Source organism: Strix aluco, chromosome 6 (assembly GCF_031877795.1).
Source record: "Strix aluco isolate bStrAlu1 chromosome 6, bStrAlu1.hap1, whole genome shotgun sequence".
NCBI classification, from domain to species: domain Eukaryota; kingdom Metazoa; phylum Chordata; class Aves; order Strigiformes; family Strigidae; genus Strix; species Strix aluco.
Genome location: NC_133936.1, coordinates 10,498,985 through 10,525,120, shown reverse-complemented (window position 1 = coordinate 10,525,120; position 26,136 = coordinate 10,498,985). Strand labels below are relative to the sequence as shown.

The window sequence follows — 26,136 nt, the reverse complement described above, 5'->3', positions numbered from 1 at the left end:
TTTTTCATTTATGATTCCATAAACAGAAAGGTAACTGCATCTGAACAAGCCAGGAAGCTGAAGCCCTTCTCTTTCAATTCCCACTTAGTCTCATCTTAGGAATTTCTCTTCTGCTTAATCAGGAAATTACTGCGCAATAGCAGACTCTGTAATTATTACAGATTGTGCAGCCATTATACATCTAGAACGTTTAAGTAACAGTGTTAACTCTTTTTTTTATGGTAACCTAGTACTACTCTAGAGCAATACCATCTGGTCTTTTAATCTTTCATAGATGATAGTTCAAAGATTTCTTTGTATTAGTGTACATAAGAAAATGCAAACCAAATACACCAGGAAGGACCTGTGCAGCCTTGTGCCAAACCCATTTTTCAGTTGTCCTCATATCAGACTTCAGAAATGGACAGTGCCTCACCTCTTCCAAAGAAAAAAACTGTGTGGAGCTGGAGGTTGTCTAGCTGCCTGGAAATCAGTCAGCCGCCTGGTCCCACGAGGAGGGGCAACAGAAAAAGCAGTTCTCTGTGAAGCATATTTTTGCCTACCTCGAGAAGTGGCAGGAATTCTGAGGCACTTTTAAGCCCAACCGGTTCTGGCTACACAGCACACGGTCAGACCTGTGCTGACTGACTGCGCCCATCACCTTGGCTTTTGTCCTGTTCCAAACAAATACTCCACACTACTTCATTCACGCTGCTTGTGCCCACATAACCATGCTCTAATCTTTACAGTGGTTTACTGCAGCTTTGCTTACATCTCTTTACAAGTAATCACATTTGCAGTTCATCTAATGAGTCTCAGAGTTAATGTCACTATAATGTAAGTTAATTCCTGTTTAAGTAACTGCACAGCCTGCAGGTGTAGACAGAACCCTTCAACTATATGATGCTGTTATCTCAGAATTCTTAAAATGTGCTATTAATGGACATGAGAACTATTTTGATATCCATTATTTATAAATATATAGACAAACCCAGAATCAAAGATTAGAACTCAATGAGCCAGGCATCACGTACTTAGCACTGCTTACCCTTCAGAGAAGATTTTGCTTTTTCATTGCAACCCTGGAAGCATGAGACATTCAAATCCTAGTAACAAAATTAATCTACCTAAATATTTTGACATATCAATAGTTCTTAATATCTGACCAATGTTAATTAAGAATCTTGAAGAGCCCATTAGGGCTCAAAGTCAGCTGTTTCACAAAAAAGGAGAAAAAAGGCAACTCTCAGTTCTGAATGGTGGAAGCATTAGCAACAGAATGGTCATACTATTTTCCCAAAAAACTGATCTTGTTTCTCTAAGGGTGAAAAGGAAGTTTGCTAATGTTTTTCTGCAATACTTCAGTGCAGGTATCATAGTTTTAAATCTGACATGTCACTTCAAAGGACCTAAGGAATAACAGTCCATTTTATATCGGAATAACTACATATGCTTTTGGATTCATAGTTGGTCCTGGGTTACGTTTCAGATGTAAATTAAAAGCTGTCTAACTGTAATCACACAGGGCCCAGATTTCTGGATTCTGTGACATTTTAGTCTTTCCCTGCATTGATGGATGTACATTTTTGAAATACTATTGCCCACCACCATTGTTGCCTCATAAGAATAGTTACCTGCTACAATGGTAGAGATATGAAACTAATATACATAGTTATTCTACTTTTCCCAACTTGTGTATTCTTTTCGTACTTAGTCTCTGTGTTTGTTCTGTTTGCTATATGTATTCCACCCTCTTCTATTTCGGGCTTTTATATTTCTCCCTTAAAATATCCTTCTAGTATATTTATATCCCATTTTACTTTTTCACTTATCAAGTCTCTCCACCCCCTCAATCCTGTGGTAGTATTTTTGACTTTGCCCATCACTGATCTGATAAATTAAGACTAAAAAGCAATTCACTTCTGTAATTTACAAGATACAACTGCAAAAATTCTCACGGCATTGAGGTTATGGAATATTTTAAAAAACATTATCTGGGCTGAGTGCTTCAATTTATGTAATCTGCTTTTGTTAATTTTCTTTACATATTCATAACGGTACACTAGACATTACCAGATGGATAAATTCAAAGAGAACATGAAGAAAACCCAAACATTTCACTAGCATGTTACCATTTTATCACATTACAAGAAACAGTATTAAATATATCCCAGATGTGGCATAAGAGATTTTTTTTAATCTTGGACACTGTACTTGTTATACAGATACCATGACTGAAATTAATCACAAGCTCATACAGCCTTAATTATTCACAGATACGTTCTGTTCTAAAGAAATCTTCCTATGTTCTTCAGCATATCTGATGGACAAACCAGAGTTCTGCAGCACTAAAGACCCTTGCAATGATTCATGTGAGCAGAATTTTTTTTATCTCACACTGTAATCTGTCCTTGCGTTGTCTACTCCTACAGTCTGCAGAGGTGTGCATAGAAAAATAGGGTAAATGTAAAGCAAATTATCCTATAAAACCAGTAAGTATTTTGTCTTTAATAAAAAGCTCCATAGTATTGACTTAAGATATTCAACTATCTTCTTCCTTACAAGTATGGTAAAACTAGCTGGCCATATTCTCCTTTTCTATCTTCAGTCTCCCTTCCAGAGTCTTCCTGAATTGAAAGATAAAAGATGCTCCTAGAAACAAAACCATAAAGACCCTGAAAAAATGTGAATAGAGCAGTTTAAATTGGAAGTAACTGCCAGATGGCTTTGATCAAGGTAGTCTATTCCAATGCCACAAGCCATTTTAATGAATGTATGATTAACGAGAAAACTGCCGACTGTCCGATTTCTTGCTAATATGTTTGAAGATTTTAGCTTTGTGGACGTTCTTTGATTTCTGGTAACCAAATCCCCCACCTCCACCTCTTTTCTGTAGTCTTCTGCCATGGTTGCTGTTCACATCTGAAATTTTATTGGTTAAAGAACTCAAAAAAGAATAATATGAAATGTTGCTTTTTAAGTGTTGTAAGGGTTATGAATGTGAGAAAAAATAGCAGCATTATACAAAAAGTTGAGTTGCTAACTACAGACAAAACTAGAACTTTGTGCCTGTGGTTCTAAATAATGCTTTTATTCCTGCAGTTGTCCAACTAAGGTGGCCAAAGTACTACCGCTTCAAATTCCATCCACTGGCAGGTTTGGCAGTAATCTAGGTAGTCTTCTGTTTCATCTCTTGCCCCTCTATTTCAGTATTCCATGATTATTAACTTAAGCACGTACCTTTCAATGAAAATAATTTTGCATGGAGAACAGTACTCTAGAACATGTATGCATATATGCATTCCAGCAACAGAACCACATACAGCATGTACGGGCACTAAAACATAGCTGTTTGCAGGCAATTTCTGCAGTTTTAATATTTACTTTTAACATTTTCTTTGATAAACTATTGTTGGAGCATGATGTATTTATGTGACTAATAGCCAAAAAAAAAAAAAATCAGAATTTGAAGTAGCATAGGAGTTTCAGTAAGCTTCATTTAACATTTGTAACACAGAAATTCAGCTTTGAAACACTGCAGTAAAAGGATACTGAGGTCAACAAATGGAGGAACTTTAAAACCAAAGGAAAGGCTGACTTTGGGAAGATCCAAGTTATTGACATTATAGATCTGCTTCAGAGAATGGGAGTCATAAGCTCTAATGTAAGCTTTGTATGCTTCCTGGGCCGACTTGTGAAGGAAGTAGTTCTTCTCAATCAGTTTTTCCAGCTGGTGAAGGAATATAAAATAAAAAAAACACAAAACAATTATAGCTGGAACAAGTGTATAAATTATATTGAAGCAGATTATTTACGTGTGAGTTGCAGTGACATTCACTATTAATTTCAGCAAAATTGCCCCGTGACAGTAGAGTGCACATACATATATCGGAGTGCTTTTATAAACAGGGGGACAAAAAGAGCCTGAAGCTGAATTACAGTACAAATCCTCAGCAATACGAAAATTTACAAAACTATTAAATTGGGTTGTCCCAAACAAGTTAATCAAGAAGGAGTATACAACTGCAGCCACACCCTGAAACTACGTGCATTGAAAATTAATGGACAATGACCTTATACTTTTAAAGTCAGACATCTAAACTGTACTATTCCATGTAATTCTATACATAGTCTTATCTATTATGGTGCAAATGCATTGTAAAATAAACAGTACTAATTCTAAGACAAAAATGCAGATGCACATTTTATGTGTTGTGGGCTAACTTTCCAATGCTCTTTAGATCCAAGTGTCTCATTTGATGTTTAACATCAGCATACTAAAGGTAAGTTACATTAGGTATCATTACTTCCGAATTATTCTTAACTAGGAATCTCTTTCTGTAAAGACTGTCTTCATTGCTTCTTGTACTTGCTACTTCAAATTTGTTACTGCAAAGAAGCTTTATAGAGCTCTTATCAAAAGAATGATTCACAGAACTAAGTAACAGAAATTCACATTTACAGAACTACCTGTGCTATTCTGTTCAACTTTGTGCTCCATGGCTATTTTTGTAGCACTCGAGCACAAAACAGGTTTAGCCAATTCTGGGCTTTATTAACACCAGCTAGTTAAAAATACACCTGGACTAACATCTCTTTCTGCACACTGAAGTCTAAGTAAATCACCTTACAAGACATATGTTACTCACAATGAATCTGAACGTACGTAACTATTCATTAAAAGCTACTGAAACTCCGCTTACTATGCCAGACAGAACATTCTGTTCAAAAGCTGAGAGCAGGTTTACACCAGTGTGGTTTTGCGATGCAATGCCAAAAAATTCTTACAAGCAAATTTGTATCATATAATGATGACAACTTAGTACTAGATATTAAAATTAATCTTTAGCTTCTAAACATTTTATCGATTTACTGTCATCAAGGAACAACATGACAGGAGAATTTACTGCACAGTACTGATCTACAGGAACTTTCCCAAACAAGCATATATATTTTTAAACTGCAGTTGTTATAGACTCACATTCTCCATGTAAATTATTATATGGATATTCTGAGTAGCTGTAGTATGTAGTCATTTCATACCTGAGACTGGATGTCTGAAATTTTTGACCAAGAAAATTCAAATTCACTTAATGGAACCTTAAAAAAAAAAAAGAAAGAAAATACCAAAATTGTTTACACTGTGTAAATAGTGAATGTGTTTCCTAAGACAAATAGAAAAAGACCTGCTAGATAACAGGTTTTTTTGTTTTAATACCGCAGGTGTATCTGTAAAGTGCCTTTAAATCAATACGTCAGTAAGCTTGAGTAATAAAGATGCTCAATATGACACCACTTTAGCTTTTGCTTTAGAAGCTACCCCACTTTAGTTACAAGTGACAAAACTCTGGAGCGTGAACAAGCCCATAAGGAAAGCAACCAAGAAACTATGTGCAGTCCTATCATATTAAAATGATTACATTTAGCAGAATGTACCCTTCTTTTGGAATTGAACAAAATGCAATTGACTCTTTGCACAGAAAAAATAAAAACTGCACAAGCAACAGGTTTTAATTTTCTCTGGATGGTCAAACTCTCAGTATCCTTCCACAGGGAGGTCACAGGAAATTATTTATTTTTCAGTAACACAAGTTGCACAGTTGCAGAACAATTGTAATTACACTCAATATTTACTTTCGTGATGCTGACTTTAAAGTCAGATGTTCAGTTTTGCTAAAAAATTACAAGTGATTAATGAGTACAGTTTTTGTGTCTATAAACCTGTTGCACAGTAAAAAAAAAAAAAAAAGTATCTAAATGTAAGTTTACCCTGGCTTGTTTTAGGTAACGAAGAAAGCCCAATTCTTCTGGTCGTAAAATGAGCAGAGCATGTCCTCTACCATTTATGCCTCTGGCAGTTCTACCAACACGATGAATATATTCCTTTTCAGAAGAATAAGAAACAGCAAGTCCAATCAGTCTTTCAAACATGTAATAATCAAACAGCTCCACACCCTCCCCCCCCAAATCTAACATTAATGTAGTGTAATGCATCATCCATGATTTTTTAAGACTTTTTCTTAGCACTGACAAATAGATGAGGGAAGCCAAGTGCTGAAGATGCAATGGATAATTAGATGAGACAGAACCCCTGACTAAAAGTATTTTATCTTCTACTGAAGGAAAATATTCCTAGTCTGCTGTAACTGAAAATTAAACTTTGCTTTTGGTATATTTGCTGTGCATATTTCTGAGTTTTTTGAGTTTCGATTGTTTACACTGGACACTTATTCAAATAAGAATACCGTGTTTTAAATAAAAATCAAACTTCCACTGGAAAAGGTGTTAGGAGACACAGGGATGCATATATAAACTCATACTCCTCCCGAGAAGTGTTTTGTTGGTTAGCTGATTAGATTTTAAATTAACAGCACAAAGAGTAACATTTTAAAAAGCAGAAGGTCTCAGCTATGTGCAGCAAGTCCTAGGAGCTGGTGAAGAGAAGTGGAAGAAATCAGTGGCTAGATATGAACATGGCTGAATCCTGACTGCTGTCAAGCAGCAGCTTCAGCTTTTCTTTGCAACTATGTTTATAGATAGGATTCGATTTGTTGCTGTGAAGTTTCTTTATTTTCCTAACTTACTTTTGGATCATCTGGAGGGTCATACTGGACAATCCAGTCAACTTCAGGAATATCCAATCCTCTGGCAGCTACATCAGTGCACAAGAGTATTCCAGATTCTGCATTACAGAACTGAAAAAATGTTGTAGTACGTTTGGTTTGTTTCTGTTTGCCCTAAAAGGAAAACAAACACATTAAGAATGAAATAACTAAAAAAAACCCCACTTTAAAAAATCTGCCAATTTGTAAGCTTAAATCTAATTTCCCATTTCACATATTATATCACTGCCAAAAATACAAAATAATTTGGGGCATCTTTCCATATCATAGACTTGTACAGACCAAGCAGGACCATTCTGCAGTGAAGAAACAATGCCACCACAGTCAACAGCACAGGGCTACCTGAAGTGGGATCTCTCAGAGGTTATGCTGTACTTTCCAAAGCATTAAAAATTTGGTTGCATAAGCATTATTTTCAGGAGGGCTGCAAAAATGCCTGACATTCAGAAAAAGGACATTTGCGAGTCTAGCAATATGTTAGATAGATTACAAGTTAAAAAAATACAATCAACACCACACTTGTAACAGTTCTATCAAAATATAGCAAAAAAATTCCCCAAAGAATAAAACAAAAAAGGACATTTGCAGTCAGTTCTCTTTTATACATTTTTCAGTCAATTTTTTCTCTTAAACTATGCATTTTGTGGTTTTGACAAAAAAATTAAAATACTCATCTGAATGGTTAAGAATTGGCATAAAACCAAAGATCACCCTGGCCTTAGAAAAAGCACCCACCACTTCAGGAATCAGAGTGCTTGGATTCCTCTGGCAATATTTGATCCACAACTCGAGTTTTTTTGCTTGTGAAAGGCAACCCCTTGGAAGAAAACAGAAAGTTTTCTACACACAGAACATAAACTAATATCAGTGTTCTGCCCTGGTTTGGAAACTACCAAGATTAACAATACTGAAGTGTTGTTATTAGCTCTTTGCTTTGTCTCCTTCCTCTACAGACTAATCAAGATCACCATCAATTTGTGAGTAGGGTGTCTGTTTATTAGAAACTGGACTTAAATAAACACAGCAAATGTAAGGTCGGTAACAACTTACAGGTACTATCGGATTAATTAAAAATAAATCAATGAATAAAATACTTACATGAATGGCCAAAACAGGCAGATCAATATAGTTGAGTAATTCATAGTGGTACTTCACTGACATACACGAAGAAAAAAATACCATTAGTTTCTTCTTCCGGTTCTTCTTGAGGAATGTGAAGAGCAACAGGAATCTTTTTTCAGACGGACACACTACATACCCCTGGAAAATTTTTAAATAATGTTAAATAGAGTAGTATGGAATCAACTTTTCTTTCAGCAATACAATTAAATCAGGGAAGTGTTATGTTGTGAAACAAATATGCCAGATGGTTTGGCCCAATACGGCTGGAAAAATTAACTATTTGATTTATCATCTGTACCTCACCTTGGTATATGAAACTCCTAAAGATTATGATCTTAGCAAGAAACTTATACTAACCCGAAGAAGCAATTTTTAAGTCTCCAAACTACTTTATGTTCAGTGAAAAGTGATTAGTTTATACAGTAAAAATTCATTTCAAGAACTCTGAATTACTGACATTAGTCATGAAAAAAACTGCATAGGGTTCTTAAAATTTTTTATGATTTCAAGAACTTTATGCAGATCTTGCTACTGGTTTACTCTTTTTAGGTAATATACAGCTACTAGTAATTTTGAAACAAGACTCATCATGTCAACTGTACAAACACGGAAACTGATTTAGCTATTGTCTGAAGCAGCAACAATGAAATCTATCTGAAGTATATACCTAGTCAGTAATGTGGAGAATACAGTTAGAAAGACAACTGGAGCTTACGTATGTAGTATAGATTGGAGCTTAGGTATGTAATACAGGTAGAAATAGACAACTGTAAGTAACTATATTACTATTTAATAAGCTTTTATTTCATCTGTCCAGCAAACATTGAGTAGATGCTTGTAACTTACTGTAGTTAGCAGACTGAAAAAAGCCCTTTAAGCAACTGATAGCTTTTGTCCATTAGGATGGTAGACACCCTTTAAGACAGTGTTTGTACAACCCAGTTAAAAACACATAGGACTTGGTGTGTCCTTCCAATAACATTTGCGTTTTACCTGTTCAAGACCGTCTACTGTTGCTGTCTCCTTGTTATCATCAACCCCAACGTATAGTGGCTCTTTCTTCAGAGAGATCTTTGCCAGATCTTCAACCTTTCTGGTTTGTGTAGCAGAAAAAAGCATCGTCTGTCTGCGCTCTGAAAAAGTATTTATTTTGAAAGACCACCTCTTCTTTTAAAGGGGAATTCAAATAGCAAGTCCATAAAATCTCTAGCTGCAAACTTCCCTGAGCAAGTCTTCTACTGTTTTCAATTAAATTCTAATTCAAACATACTGCTACTGACAAAGACAGGTGTATTTGTATTAGGGATTGTACAGGATGTTTATTTAGGCTGCCTCCACCCACAAAGTCCTTGCAGCTATCAAAACACAGTATTCTTTCTCCCTGGGAAAATGTTAGTAATCATTTGCACTCCAATTTAGACACAAAACAATGATTTAAATAGAGACTGACCTTGTAATTCTAACTATAAATTGATTTCAATCCCATGAATATTAAAATGTTTTTGTTTAGAAAAAAAAAGAATCATGCTAGAGATTGTGCAAAAATTTCTTTTATCTATAATTTTCCACTTCACAATGAACATGTCATTTTCCCACTCTTCCTTCCCCTTCAGGTTTTAGCACTGGTCATTAACACTCTTCACAGGATGTCATTTATTAAAATGCAAATATACAAATCTAAACATGCAGATCTGAATATTTAAGATGGGGAACCTCAAAATATTTATCACTGAGTTTTTACATACTATTTCCATGGAGGAGAGGTTTCTGCATGTTGGAAGTTAAAGGCAGAGCCTCACTGACTCTGAGAATGTGTTTAATACATCAATTACAAGGAATAACTAAATGAAAAACTAGGAAAAGAAAATTTTAAGGTAAATACTTAAAATTCCTTAAGATACTGTTCTTGGAGGTATGAAGAAAATTCGAACTGTAAGTCAGAAGACTTTTTCCTTTATATTTAAGCCTTATTAGGAAATAATGAATTGTAGGAAATAAACGAGCAGAGGAAGATGAATGAGAGAACACAGATGTTAAACTAGAAGGATCTTATATGAACCGAATTATATTCCGAAAGTGCATATGAAAACCCTGTCTTTCAGATAAATGATGTTAAATAAAGTAATATATACTAGCTATCACAAAAAAGGACAGAGTAAGACAATCCCTCTGAAGTGCATTTACAGAACTATAAAAATTAATGACTTCTCTTATAATAATTGAGTCATAAAGAAGACATAATGTTAGTCAAGTGATTTCCAGAAAAGACTTTTTTTTTTTTCTTACTTGGTAGAAGTTTTATGATCTGTTTCATTTCTTCTTCAAATCCAACCTCCAAGATACGATCCGCCTCATCAATTACCAAACACTGCAAGTTCTTATACATGAAACCTGGAGTGTTCTAGAAGATTAACAAATTCAGAGTCAGACAGGGACAGGAGTTTTATTATGTTTTAATAATGCAGATTAGACATCAATATTTTATCTACCTGCATATGATCCAGCAGTCTTCCTGGTGTGGCTACAATAATGTTGATTCCATTTCCAAGTTTCTGTGCTTCTGCTGATCTGTTACTGCCTCCCATTATCAGCCCATAGGTGTGAACATGATGATTCATAAGTTCTTTCAGAACTCCATAGGTTTGCATAGCAAGCTCTCGAGTAGGAGAAAGAATAATAACACCCGTTCCTAAAAAAATACATCAATCAGACAGGAGTAAGTTACAACGCATCCAATCCCCCTCCTAGCCAGATCCCTAAATGGCTGCACCACAGTAAAATTCAACTGTGAAATGAAGAGCCTTACCATTTCTAGGCATGAATTTCAGCTTGTAGATGAGCTCTACTGCAGGAATAAGAAACGCAAGTGTTTTGCCACTGCCTGTTTTTGCAGCTGCTAAAATATCCCTGTATGCAGCAAAGTTAGAAAAAGGAGGATTTAGTTGATCATATGGAGAAAAGAGCAATCCTATTTTGAACAACATCAACAATGTAAAAACATTAACACGGCTTAAAGGAAAACACTAGAGTCGGTATTAAGAGCTCGGTGGCAGATGGGGTCCACAGCAATCGGTCACTGTGTCTCCAGTGACTGTGAGACACTGTCTTTGAGACACACTGACAAGATCAGTGAAAACAGACTTCCCTGCTTTCATAGCCAAATGCAAAACAGCTTCCATGAGCTTACCCTAAGCATCTGTTTGCATGCAACACAGATATACTTTATTAACTTGTATTAATGCCTATAAACAAAATATATAAAACATATATAAGAACAATTTTAAAAAAACCCATTTAGCTGCACAAAGTCACATCTCATGTATTTAGCTTGCTAGCAAAATTTACATTTGGGGTCAATATAGGGATTAAAAAGATGTATTTCTTACCTGCCTTCCAGAAGCGGCTTAATACTTTTATGCTGAATTTCGGTCATGTGTGTAAAACCCATGTCATTTATGCCTTTCAGTGTATTCTCACTGACAAGACCAGCCAGGGAAGTAAATGAATTGTCTTCAAAAGCACCTGAAGTGAGGGGGGAAAATAAAAAAATATTGAAACTTATGTCTTCAATTCCATCTGTTCTCTGAGATTACCCAGACCTAGATGAAAAAATAATCAAAGAACTTTTTCTTATTCCTTGCTACCATAAAATCTGAAGACACCAACAAAATATTCTCTATTAATGTGTTCCTAACAGTTCTACACAGAGCTGTTAAAAATGCACTGCTTCTCCTGCCAAATTTACTAGTCATATACCTCCATCTTGCTCTTCGTTGGCTTCTTCCTCTACAGATAAACGTGTGTGTATATATTTTAAAACGGATTTTCACTAGTAATTTTAAGACTAGTAGGACCATGTACATAATGACAATTTCAGAGAACAGTAACTCAGTAATAGCTGTACAGCTGCCAGCTTCATGCCACCTATATTCACACACCTGAGTTATAAAGCTAATTTGAAAACTGCAACTTGCTCTGGAAGAAAGCGTTAGACCTTGGATTTTTGCACACATATGAGAAAGAGAACACGAGGTACCTGTTACACCTAGTGGTAAACTGGGCACTTCATCCTCCTCCCCCTCCTCCTCTTCTACTTCTTTCTCTCCAGAATCCTGCTTTGCTTCATCTTCTACCTCCACAGATTCATCTTCTTCAGTTTTTGCTTTTTTAGTTTCTGTATCTAGAGTGTTATTTTACAGAAGACAAGTCAGTTAGGGACATGAAGGACATGTTCACCACTAAAAGCTGTTGCAGAGAGTGAATTCCTTTACTCTGTAAACCACTCACAAATGTCATGCTTTTTTCATGGGGTGAAAGAAGGGCAGGCAAGGTTTCTATGGAACTTTCTGAGGCAGGGAGCAAAAAACTCTGAAGTTCCTTGTACACCATCCACTTTGCACAGTAGAACAATGAAGCTTAATGTACAGGATATGAGATTTTCTGTTGAAATGAGGAAGAATTTACAAAATTCTTTCCTATCTCTAATGTAGACATCAAGTTTCCAACATGGTTTGCACTCAGGTCATGTGAAATGTAACGTTTGTTCTGTTCCAAGTACCTGAATCCTCAGAGAACTGCATGAAAACATGTGGTTTTTTGCATAACCATGCGATAAGTCACAGAGATCAAACATGTAAGAGGTAGAAGTTTCAAATACATAGAAATATATATGCGTGTGTATATATAATGTATGAAAATATACAAAAATCCAGCAATATTTGCAGGATGCAATTTTCGGAGGTAGTTTCCCAGTATACTTTTGTTTCATAATATACAGATGTTGCTAAAGGCTGGATGTGTTACTAACAAGACACACTGCCTGGACATGCAGGGACAGAAACCATCCATCTGTCAAAGCTCTACTTTGAAAAATAGTAGATATAATCTGCACAAAGAACAAGCAAAACATCTAAACAATGTTACAAAGCAGTATCCTATGTAACAATTAAATTGGTTGCTAGAGGTTTAGTACATATTAGAATTCAAATGTTACCGCTGGAATAAGAAAACGGGTAAGACTGAAAACCTCCAGGGCGTTAAAACGTACCCCAGGCCAACCCCTGCTACTTCTCTGAGTCCAGCCCACAAATTCCCGCCGACAGGGCGCAAACCGAAAGTAGGCGCTTTTTGGGGTCTCCAATAACAACTCAGCCCCGGGAGACAGGCTGTATTTGTTAAGACAACGTACCACCTCCCGCATCAGCCGCCGCTTTCCTCTTCTTCTTCTTCTTCCTCCTCTTCACCTCCCCGCCGCGGGGGCCGGCACCATTCGCGCCCTCCGAGGCCGCGTCTACCTCGGGGGCCGCCGCCGCCTCCGCCGCCTCCTCCTCCGGGGGACCCTGCGACGCCGCCTCGTCGGGCGCAGGCACTGCACGGCGCGGAGCCACGTTTCGGAGAGAGAGAGAAGGAAAAAACCCCACAAAGTCAGCGACAGCTCCGCAACCGCCCAGCCGAGGAGACGCTCCGCAGGCCCTCCCTCCCGGTCCGGCCGTACCTGCCGCCTCGGCCGCCCGCAGCTTCAGGTTGCGCTCCCGCAGCTTCAGGTTGCGCTTGTGGATCTTCCTGCGGAGCAGCCGCATAGGCAAGTTGCCCGCGGCCACCGACACCGACATCTCCGCCGCCCGGCTCCGCTCTCGCCGCCACACGTGGGGAACAGGAGCGGCACATCCGGGCACCACCGGGCCCCCTCGCCGCCGCAAGGCCTGACGGGAGGCCCGCAGCGGCCCCTGGCGGCCCGGCGGAGGCAGCGCCGCGCGCTCGGGCGGGAGCGGCGCCTTGGCGGCAGCGGTGGGGTCTCCTCGTCCCTCATGGCGGGGACCCCGGACACGGCGGGGGGCCCGCACCGCCTGTCCTGCCGTGGGACGTTGTCCCCCCCGCCCGGCCCCTGTAGCTCAGCCAGCGCGGGTGGAAAACGCCCCCTTTTGCCCTGAGGAAGGGAGCCGCTATCTCCACCACAGACACCCGCTGCCCCACAGCGCCCGTTTGCCCGGTGGTGGTGCCTCCCCTCACGGTCACAGGTGTTCTAACTCCAACGGGAGGAAGGAACGATCCCGGGCATCCACCCGTGTGGTTCAAATTTAGCACCTGCGGGAGAGGTGGCTCTGGGGACACCCTGCGTGCCCTCCTCTCGTTGCAGGCCGGGGGGCGAGAGGCACGGCTGGGTGCCCCCCAGCAGCGGCCGAAACTGGGGCTTCCCGCCGGCTGTGCGCTCCGAGGGCACCCCCGGGGCAGGCACCGCGCGGCCGTGCAGGCTTTCGTGCCGACTTCCAGCACTAAAGCTGGTGAAACTGTTCCCGTAAAAGCCGGTAGAGGAACTTTTAAGACTCCTTTTGGAGTTTTAGAAAGCAAGCGTTCTTTATTGCAGTGCGGGATGCACGGGGGATCATTCCACCTAACGTGCATACACTAAAAATTTCATCCTTTATATACCTTAAAGACACGAATATTCATACATTTTCCAAGAAGTCTCCACCTTTCTGCCTATCTATTATGTTTACATAATGCTCGTGTTGGAAAACTGCACTACGCTTGTGTGGGGGTGTCGGGTGGTCGTTGGTGGTAGTTTGGGGAGTTAGCCCCCTGCTCCTTTTTCCCTTTTATGGTCACGAGTCTTTTGAGGACAATTTCTTCTCCTTGGATGTTTCCCAACTCTTGTCCGGCCAAGCTGTTCTTTCTTAGCCACTTTTTTCTTTGTGCATTTCTGACAGGATGTATCTATTTTCAAGGTTAGGATATTTTCTTTGTACATTTTAATCACTCAGGCCTTGTTAAATACAAAGTTAAACATTGTTTGGTAAAAGAATTTCTTAATATTTAAGGTATAATGGAACACTTATTACTAATTGTTACAGGCCTCAACTTGCAGGCACCAACTGCTTGCAGGTATCAGCTAGCAGGCATAAAACTTTCAGGCTCACAAAATCCCCAGCACCGACTGTGGGGATAAAAGACATGGCTGGGCCTTCGGTGAAGTCCTGCATCTTCAGCAGCCACCTGGTCCGCTGTCTGTTCCTCCTGATGGGTGCAAAGAACGTGGAACTCCCCTGGGTTTTCACCACTGCGAGGGAGTGGGCCAAATCTGGGAGCCTGGCATTTCCAGGGCATGTTTTCTTGGAGCTCTGTTAGGCAGCGCTTTCCAGTGGAGGTCCCAGCTCCACCTCAATTCCAGTAGCAGGCAGTGTGACCTTCCCTTCCAGTGCCCTCCTGCTTTTTGGCTCTGCTTCCTCTTCCCAAGAGCGATTCCTGCAGGCCCCAATGTAGCGCCCTTCACATCCTTCTTGGCCAGCAGATGGCACAAACAGTACAGGAATTTACTGCAGATTGCTTTGCTGTTTTAAACCAACAACCCCCGTGTTCTTAGAAATCTGAATGGCTATGAATTGTGTTAGGTTCAGCCTGCATTACCTTGCTGTAACGCAGAATAAACTGCAGAACTATTACTATATTAATTTCGAAGTGTTTATGGCATACAACATTTTTTTTTTTAAGCTGCTGATGTTAGAGGTGAAACAAAAGTCATTTTCACCAGCTGTAATTGTTGTCTTGCAGAGGTCATATGGATCACCAGGATGAGAATTAAATTTGTTTTGCCAGAACTGCAGAGTATGAACCACGTGATGTTGTCCAGACTTTCACAGACTGGATAACAGATCTGGCCACTGGCTTATTAAGTTGAAAGGATAACTGCCATCTCCATCAGCTGCATTTGAAAACAAACTGAACCATCCTCAACAAGAAAGGCTTTTGGTACAATACTCTGGGGAAACTCAGTTCAAGGCTGAATTTTAAGCAGGTAAAAGTTCTTTACCGCAACTCAGTGTAATTTATATTCTGGACATATTTTCTTCCTGGCTACCTTATATTGTGTCTGCAGAATATGTTTTTAATTAGATACGGGTTTGCTTTTCTTAGTCTGTACTGATTTATATGTATGTGACTAGGTTTACTGTTTGGATCCAGATTTAACCAGGTGGTGCTCCTTTCTGGAATATAGTCATTGTGCACATAGAGCGAATTAAAAATTTGGGCAGAAGGAAGCTGACACTAATACTTACATTGAGGGAGGAGAAAATTATGTCCTTTGGGCATGGCATGGTCCACATATTCCTATCTGAACTGGTAGTGCCAGGATCATCACTATTGCTTTCACCCACGTCATCACACCGCCAGATCTGCCAAGAATTAGGACCTGGAAACTCTGGTCAGGTAAAACCCTAAATAAAGAACTCACCTCCGTGTCCATGTTGGGTCCTGGCTGACTTGGCAAGTCTTCGTGAAATTGCATTAGTGTGGCACGGGGCCCGAAATGATAAACTGCTGAGAAGTTATGTTAGATCCCACTGGGCAGAAAATATTTACTATGTCAGTTGGCTATTATCAGCATGGCACACAACAAAAACTTTGTTGTGTTTGTAGATAAATAATGATCTTGCACCTGTGTAAACAGATGTCATGGCATTATGTATAGGAATTCAGAAATTACAGATTTCAGTAGGTGGCAAAGTATCATGTGCTCCAACATTACTTTGTCTCAGTATCTTGTAAAAGATGTTGCTTAGAGCTAGCAAATAAGTGTGCTTCTCTGGAAATTTCAAAACATGTTTTATGAGCTTCTTTCTTTTTGTCTTTGTTTTTTCTTCAAGCTGTGATTGTAGAAAGTCACAAAAAAAGAAGACTCAGAAGACAATAATGAAAATTTTATTGTGACAGGTCTAGACAACAGTTTAAACCGCTAACTCATGTTAATAGTTTCTCTCTGAAGTTTGGCATTTCGTAGATATCATATGGATTCCCCCCGGTACATGTCTCATTTCTGTCCAATAGATTCATTCCTAATTGCTTGACTTATCAGGCAATCGTTACTAACAATAGGATTTTCTCAAATGGTTATTGAGTTGTTGTCAAAATGTCTCAAATTGTCTACACGTGATCTTGCAGGAGGGTTTGTAGGGAATCATGTTGTGGGTTAGCAAAGACTTTATAGAGCTGAAGAAGTCCATATTAGATACTCTGAATTTATCTCTGAAGATTAATGTTTTTAACGGACTGCCAATTTCAGTATTTTGTCTCCCAGAGTCAATTCATCACTAAAGCCAAATTCAAAATCTTTGCTCCTACTTACCATTAACTAATGTGTGTTGATTAACAATGTAACACAAAAGTGGTCATTGATTTAAGTTGTATCATTTTGGGTAGATGGTGATAATTTATACATAATCCCATATAGAAAAGATCATGAAACAAAAGAGTGTAGTCATTTTTGGATACTACAGTTGGGGTACAGAGCTGAATTAAGGCATCCAGGTTTTATTTTTAGGAAGCACAATCTCTGAAAAAATGCTTTTTTGACATCTTAGGTTGGGCATGAAAAAAATCCACCACTGATGTAATTTATGAACTTCTGCACCATTAAGCTAAAAGTTTTGAACTAGAAAACTAGAGCTTTTATTGCTTACAGCCACAAACTGGAAAACCTTTCAGAGCTGTCTTTTCATTATTAACAGATTGTAATTTTCCCTGTTAGATCAAATTTTTCTGTCAGACAGTAATAAGTTCTGGATAGGGACTTGGTTTAAAATCAAGTATCAAATAGATATGAGCTTATTCAAATACGTCTAACTTATGTAAGAAAAAAAAATGTATGTGTATGCAACTGATGGATACAGAGGTATCTGCAGAAATAATCAATTTTCCAATTTAATTGAGACATATAATTCTGAAATCTGGACTTTGGCAGAGAAAAGTTACCCACACCTGAACTGATGTTAATTCTGTAGATACAGATATATCCAGATATATCACATAGAGAATAGATGACTTGATTTATAGAACATGTTAATGTTAACAGGGGTTAGAAATTGTTGGGGCAAATCATACCTCTGCAGGATATCATTGAATATCACTGAATCTGTAAAGGAATTGAAAGTATGGCTTTGAGTTTAAGACAAGAAGTGTAAGATATCTGTGTTTGAAAAAGCAGGAAGGTAGGCTATTATAATCACAGGTTTTTAGGCTTTTTTGTTTAATACTGCATTCAAATAATGTCTCCCTTGTGTCGTATGAAGGTATTGTCTCAGTTATAACTGGCATCATCAATAACTTGTGTAGCACGTGGAATACGGATGGATTAAAATCACATTTGTGAGTTTTTTAGGAAGTTTCTCCTTTACCTTGTATTTTACAACTGAAGCTATTCAGTGTATCAATTGTAAATGAAGATGGACACTTACTTGAATGTGTTCCAGATCAAATCCAGTGCAGATCTGTAGCCAGGATGAGAAAGTAGAGATGGGTTGAGTTGCATTTTATAGAAGACCTTGTAGATTTTGCATTGCTCTTGTGGATTTGCTGGAACTTAAAAACTGCTCCGGTGTTTCTGAGCAGCAGTTCAACATCTCAGAGTGTTAGGTTGTCACCATTGCCCTTATTAGTTCATAAAAGGGAAACCAGTATTTTAGAGTTGGAATAATCTGGATCATGCAAGGAACTGAAGCCATTCTAATTGTTCTAATGAATGATCTCCTCTTTTATTCTCATAGAGGACCAAAGTCTAGTCTCACTCTTTTAGACTTCTCTGCAGAGTTTAACATGGCTGATGATGAAATCCTGGCATGTCATATGAGCTGGATGGCTGTACTAGTCCGGACACTTCCTGAAATGATGCATCCAATAGATAGTGATGATCAGCAGCATGCCTACCCCACTTGACTGTTAATGGCTGGAAACCCACAAAAATCAAATTCCTTGTATCCTTTTCTAGCAATGGAATGCAACCACATTGGCAGCTGGACCCAGAGGCTAGCAATTTGCAGGTAATACCTGTTTGTCTGTATTCATTACCATCTGTGACTACATCATTGACTGCTCCTACCAAGATGATCAGTTAATCTTGTGAGATTAGTTTAATTAAACTGAAGTGAGCTATATAGATGTGACTATAGCTAGAATATATGATGTTTATTAGCAAAAGATCTTCAGTGTTTAGGAAGTGCCAGCGGGACGTGACACACCTAGTATAAAATGCTGTAATTCTTCCCTGCAGTAAGAGGGATTATGCATTAGTTTTCCACAGAAATTTATGCTAAAGTCGCTATTTTGGTCCTCATCTCCAAAATATATCAACACTAGGGCCCAGTTTTTCAAAAATATGCTTCAATCTCTCTGGAATGAGGAAGACAGTTGCAATCATAGAATCACAGAATGGTTGAGATTGCAAGGCACCTCTGGAGATTGCCTAGTCCAACTCCCCTGCTCAAGCAGGTTTCTCAGGATACTGTCCTTTCAAGTTTTGAGTGTCTCCAAGGATGGAAACTCCACAGAAGACTCTGTCTTCTTTACTCCCTCCCATCAGGTATTGATACACATTGAAACTTCTCTTCTCCAGGCTGAACACTCCCAGCTTTCTCAGTTTCTCCTTGTATGCCAGGTGCTGCAACCCCTTTATCATCCTTGTGGCCATTTGCTGAACTCCCTCCAGCATGTCCATATCCTTGTACTGGGGATCTGTCCCGATCCAATGTTGGGGGAGGTTTTGATATGATCCCAAGAGCAAGATTAAGACACAAATGAGGTCAAATGCTGTACACCCCAAAGAGTTTTTATTATTAAAAGGGAAGAGGGGTAGTGATAGGACAGAATAGAAGGAAAAGACAGAAATAAAGCAAGCATCCAGAATAGAGTTGCAAGAATAGTCACCACCATGGATCCAGAAGCATCCCGTTGGTGCTCAGTCTTCAGTTCTTCAGTGGTGGGTGCACACACAGCGAAGTTTTCTGTTGCCTTTTAAGTTCATCATATTAGCTGATTAGCATATCTGCCCACATTTAGTTTTTCCTCTGGTCCCACAGTTTTTTACTGACTTCATGCTTCTTGAGCAATCATCTGGCTTCTGGGGCAGAAATGCTCACCTCTGATCAGTTCATTAGTAATGCATGCGTGGGGTCTGGCCTACACAATAGAGCCACAAATGGCTACACGATGGAGCCAGTGATAAATATTCGGTTTCACTCAGTCCGTGTCTCCCCCTTTGAGGCTTGTCTAAGGAGTTTGACAATGCAACTGCAAGGGAGTGGGGAATGCATCCTTTGATACACTCCTGATTCCTTGGGTGACATTCCTTAGACTAATCCAAAAGTTGCAGCTTGTCCTTGAGGTTTGCACGGACACAAGCAAGCTTTGAGACAGTCATTTGAGATTTCAGACTCTCACAGGATCCCAGAGCTGGACACAGTACTCCACGTGTGTCTCACCAGTGCTGAGTACAGGGAAGGATCACCTCCCTTTTGTTTGTCACAGTTGTCACAGTAGGACTTTCTGGTATAATTGTATAACTCTTTTTTGTTAAGAAAACTTTGCCATTTCCAAGATAAATATATAGTCATTTTATATTTAACACTTACACACTTCAAACAGAAAAATCCTCTAGGAAAACAAGGTGCTATACACACTTTTATCCTCACAGAGGCAATGAGAGAACAAATAATACATAATACAAGAGCAGTGCTCAATTTGTAATGTACTACTGGCAGGCAGGAGAGTACCATGAGGATAACTGTAGTGTAAAAGCATGCTTGGCACAGAGCTGAATAGTTTAGATTCTATTTTATTTTATCAATGCAGAACAAGTTGTTTCTGACATTTGTAATTTAAACTTACAAGATATTTTTGGGGTACTCAGAAACTGCTTTTCTGAATTGGATGAAATAATAATCAAACATTTTCTGTTCTGTTTTAGGAGGCTGTTTACAACTGTTTGTTTCAACTGTTGCACCATCCCTAGTAAGTGTTGATAAATAGCCTGTTTTGCAAATGACAGTAAGTACAGTCACTTTTGTTAAGATAACATTTAAATTCATGATTTTTTTTTTTACATATGAAGATCCATTTTTAAATATGTTCCTGTTTTTAAAAAACTTAGTGAAGGTTTTTCAAAATACTGCAAAGGCTACAAGTAGGATCAAGTGATTAATTAACAGATTAATCAAACTGCAGGTATAGCAGCTAGCTTATAACTTACAGACTGACAGATTCATAATCTTTAAAATAATATTCTCAGGCATAAAAGGCTTTCCTTTTACAGTGCCTTCATTAATTTAAAGAATCCTAGTAAATATATTACTGCCTCCTTTTCTGAAGGAATGTGTTGTTTATACTGTCTTATCGTTTACATATCATCATTTAAAATAGCTCTGTTCAAATAATATAAAGTCACAGTTAAACTCAGAGTATGAAATCTGAGACAGTAAGTGAAATACGTAGGGTCAGCTAAAATTCTTTGCAACTATTTTAAGATAAAATTTGAAGAGGAGAGATAGAGCTTTGGATGTTCTGGGTGCATGGCAGCTGGATGGAGACAGGTCTGTGGCATTTTGTGGATGGAATGAACACAAGATGTCACCCTAGCTGTGAGACAGCTCCAACACAAAAATGCCATTAGTTGACAAGGAAAGAGAATGAAGGATTGAGGTTACTTTTTTTTTTTTTAAGTTGTTCATTTACTGGAACACTGTTTCACTACAAAATTTTCTACACCTTGCTGAATATTTCTAATTCAATTCTATCATGCCATTTATGATTTTTTAAAACTGTTGTTTTAAAGTAGGTTCCTGAAATTTGAAGTCAGATTTTACTTCCTTGAATAGTAGCCCTGTGTTTCTTATACTGTTAGTGAAAAAGATGATGGAGAACAGAGTGCAATATTTTTCTGAATTTTCTTGACTCTCAAGCATTTTCATACGTTTACCTAGAAGCCTAAAATCTTATAGAAGGATGCAATGGCAACTATTGTGAAAAACTTTCAGATACCATCACATGGTTAAATTGTTATGTTTCTTCCTAAAATGTGTAAACCTTTTTTGTGCTGAAGAGTAGTATTTTATTTATGTAACAGTTTGAAATTCCTTTACCTTTACTCTAAACAATGCAAAATTCTTCCTTTGAGGAAGAAGGGATTGAAAATACAATGGTATTAATGTGAAAATGCAATGGTATTAACGTTCCTTCTGATTATGGATAGGGAATGGATACGTTAAATATTAAACTCCTTGAGCTCAGGCCCCTGATTTCAGTAATGCAGACAGCATGCCTATATTCAAAATGACATTTATGCTTTAGTTGTTTATTTTCCTCCTGTATAAAATAATAAAAAAGGTTTTGTAGTGAAGATGTCTATCTGGGACTTGTGAGGACAGACCTCAATGCCTTGTTGTGTTGTAGATGCTCATATTACCTTAGGTGATAATTCTCATTTCGTTTATCTCATCCATATAGTGAGAATATCTTCATCTGTAAGATAAGGATAGCCATATTTTTTACTCCCATTGCCTGTTTGTATTTAGATAACAAGCCCTTAAAGCAAAGACTGATTTAAAAAATATGTTTGTATGGGACCTACAGCAGAGAAGGTTTGTACGTATCAGGGAGCTCTGGACACTAATGTAATACTGATTAAGCAAAAGTGTGTTACTCTTAACCACCAAAATTAAATATACAAGTGATAGTAAAATACTATTTTGTTACAAAGTATACATCTTAGGCAAGCAGATTCTCATCAACCTGGACAGAAGAGGAATCTGAATAGTGAACAGAGAGCATGTCAAGTAATCTGTGATACCTCTGCCTGAGTGTGCTTTTAGCCCATGGTGAATAACAGAATACCTTCAAGAAAATATCAGATGAGTTAATTCTCACATTTTCGGCAAGATGCAGTTAGGAATACACTTACCAGTGATTTCCTTGAAGTGGTTTACCCCTCCCTTGACCAACATTATTAGTATGCTCCTACATCCATAGTTTTACAGTACTCTTCTGCTTTGCATAATTCTTCATGTCCTTAAAATCAGCGTAAGTTCTTAAGTAAGGTCTTAAAAGTTTTAAGACCCTTTCAGATTGCCATTTAAAGGAGTTCTAATATTCCTGAGAATAAGAATGGTTAATTCGTAGTCTGTTACGTAATATTGCTTTTTTTGATTGAAACTTAGTGGGAGCTTGGACAGTCAGCACTCCACAAGAGAATGCTCAATAGCTTGTATTATTGGACTCTGAGCTTTTACGGTTCAAGCCTTTATAAACTGTGTCAAGCTGTGATAGGTATAATTATTGCACATATTGGCTTAACCTATATAGTGCAGTCATAATGCATTAGCCTTTCCCACATTCACTTGCCTGTCCTTTATTATCAGTGACATTTTCCCTTAAAGGTTCAGAGCAAGCATGACTTTATGATCAACCATAAGCTTTAACTAAGCCAACTCCTTTTTCCAAGGAAGACTGTTGAAGAAACCAGGAGATGGCAGTCTTTCTTAATGGATCAGAGTTAAGTTCTACTGGTGATAACAATTTCTGTTCTTGTGCCCCAGAATACGCAAAAATTTAAAATGAAGTGAAGGAAGAGTCACACCTCTTGTCTTGCTGGCACAGTAAGTCATTGCATGCTTGGCTCCTCTGCTATCTGCCTTTTCTTTCAGGTGTCAGAACAATCACATAAATCCAGGGCGAATTGTGGTCTTCCCAATCTTCACATTGGCCTTAGTGCAGTTTTCTTACCCAGCTGTTTCAACATACCTGAACTACAGTTCTCTGCTCTCTGGTAACACATAGGAGAAGTCTAGCTTGCCTTCCTAAGGCTGTGTACTTCATCTGAAAGCAGGCTATTTCAGAGAAAACTATCTTAGGAACAAAAACCAATTCATTCATGTATGTTTAATCAATAAAAATGTAGTAATCCAGAGATTGTGTGACCTACTCTATGTCTCTGTTAATTTGCTCCTTAATGTATCTGTCACCATTCTTGGACAACTTGGAGCCTCCATAGGGGATCAAGATGGTTTTAACTGGCTGTGGTGCTTTTGTTCATGTAACTTGACAAAAGGCGGTGTCACATCATCTTATAACCCTGTGGGATATCACCGTACTAAGATATGTGATTGTCTGTTCTTGCTAGAGAAATAATTGCTGCATGGCAGTATTAGATATGAGTTTCTCTGAGCTGTTGGTTCCAAGCATGAACAAAAACTTCTTACCTTTCTATATGTTTTTCTGTAAAGTAAGTGCCAGAAACTCTGAGGAAAGCATAAAAGTGGCTTAAATTGACTCTTTGTCCTTATTGTCACAGTCCAACTCAAACAGATCTTAAGAAAACCATGGTGTGCCTTCCATTATTTACTAGAACCAAGTGATAGATTTAATTCCAATAAACTAATAATCTTTCATCTCCACAGTCATGGCTTTTGGACTCCCAAAGCTCCTTCTCAGTGTTACCACTCCCTCCCTCAAACTGCAGTAAGGTGCATGGGAATGACAAGTGTATAGAGACCAAGAGCACATATTATTCATGACCACATCAGGCTTATACATTGTTTGGACTAACAGTTTGTCTTCTATTGGGGCAAATTCTTGCTTTGTACCTTACAACCATTTCAGACTGTCTTAAACAACCCTTCACTGACTAATAGCAATAATAACAATAATAAATTGTTTTAGGCAATGCTGAATCAGATGAGCAGATGTATAAGCTAGCTAATGTTTATTAAGTATTCTGTTTGCTACCTGAGCTTATTGCAGAACCAAGCAAAGGGGGAAAACAATAAATTGTTCCAAAGATCCAGCTATATTCTCACTCATCATATTTGTCAGTGTTATAAGGGAAAGGTTTTTTGTTTTTTAAGTTAGTGGTAACAGACATCCATGTCATGTTTGTGTGTAAAGGTCCTCAACCTTTCTTCTGCAGCTCACCATGTTCAGTTTAATGTGCGTTACTCAATGTCTTGTCACTGTTTTCCTGAGCATTCATGCCTGTAGACATTCTGCAGATGACTGGTTCTCAAAGCAGAGCTCTATTTTTAACTTGGCATGTAGGAAGACGAGCTGTTCACATCTAGCAGAAGGCAAATGTCTTTGGACTTGCAAGCTGGGATTCTGCAGGTGAAAATCGTGTATGTGGTAAGGAGTATCTGGATATAGGTTTGGAATATGGATACACTGAGAGCGCAAAACTCCTTGGTGTGGCAAAACTGCTTGATATACAAATGACACTGAATATATTGACCAAAGTTTGTTATTTAGTCTGCTTCACAAAATGTCAGCAACAATTCTCAGATAGCTACAATGGAATTTACCTTAGCTTCATATATAAAGTTTCAGCTGACATGCAGCATCATAATACAAGCTTCTAAAAGCTATGTTAAACATTTAGCTTGCACTTAATCATCTGCCAGAAACGTTTAAAGGCATAATGTCTCATTAATAATTATTAAATCATTGAGTTGTGCAAAGAGAGATGTTCCGTCTTTACTTACATAATGGTAAAACACAGGTCATTTACCAAGCATGCAACAGCACATCAGATATTGGAATTTTCTTGAAGGGAATTAACAGAGCCTTATTAGAGAATATGTATTAGTAAAGGAAAGAAGCATTTGGTGATTGAAACAGTGTTCAGCCGTGGCATACAGTCTGGTTTCTACACTCCCCCATACTCTGACAGCTTAAAACATTCTCATGTAAATTGGCAGATGTAAAGAAATGACATTAATAATATAAACAAAATTATTTTAGTGTCACTCAGTTATGGGACTGAGACTCGGAAAATACATGTGGAGCTTCTACCTCTGCCACAGACATCCTGCATGACTGAAATAATGTCCATCTAACTATGGACATTAACAGAGGTCCTGTATTAAAGCACTGTCATGGTTTAACCCCAGCCAGCAACTAAGCACCATGCACCCACTTGCTCACTCCTCCCCCTCCCAGTGGGATGAGAAGGAGAATCAAAAAAAAAAAGTAAAACTTGTGGCTTGAGATAAGAACAGTCTAATAACTAAAATAAAATAGTAACAAAGTATTAATAATATTATTAATAATAATGATAATGAAAATTAATATAACAAAAAGAGAAATAAAACCCAAGAAAAGACAAGTGATGCATAATGCAATTGCTCACCACCTGCTGACCGATGCCCGAGCACCAATCCGCCCCTCCTGACCAACTCCCCCCGGTTTCTATACTGAGCGTGATGTTCTGTGACATAGAATATCCCTTTGGCTAGCTCGGGTCAGCTGTCCTGGCCATGCTTCCTCCCAGCTTCCTGTAGAGCTGCACACTGGCAGAGCACAGGAAACTGAAAAATCCTTAACTTAGGATAAGCGCTACTTAGCAACAACTAAAACATCAGTGTGTTATCAACACATTCTCACACTAGATCCAAAACACAGCACTATACCAGCTGCTAGGAAGAAAACTATCCCATCTGAAACCAGGACAAACACGCACTTCAAGAAGCAGATCAAATGTCACATGAGCTCCATAGTGGTGTCTGTCTCTCTTCATTGACTGTTGGGAGTACAGAGTGAATAGGCTCTTAATGTAGTCAAGGTCCTGAAATGCAGTTTTGGAAATAGTGCTGAATGTTTA

General features: G+C 38.4%; 1 protein-coding gene across 1 annotated transcript; it reads right to left on the bottom strand.

Moving 5' to 3' along the window:
- Positions 1–1,978: 1,978 nt before the first annotated feature.
- DDX18 (DEAD-box helicase 18) lies at positions 1,979–13,401 on the bottom strand. Its single transcript, XM_074828631.1, has 14 exons — positions 13,219–13,401; positions 12,913–13,092; positions 11,761–11,904; positions 11,111–11,246; positions 10,531–10,631; positions 10,214–10,413; positions 10,011–10,125; positions 8,718–8,857; positions 7,701–7,862; positions 6,564–6,716; positions 5,749–5,862; positions 5,023–5,079; positions 3,532–3,709; positions 1,979–2,901 (listed from the first exon to the last, which is right to left on the bottom strand). Exons 1-14 carry the CDS (start codon positions 13,334–13,336, stop codon positions 2,759–2,761), a joined length of 1,941 nt encoding a protein of 646 aa, XP_074684732.1. The 5' UTR covers positions 13,337–13,401; the 3' UTR covers positions 1,979–2,758.
- Positions 13,402–26,136: the final 12,735 nt, after the last annotated feature.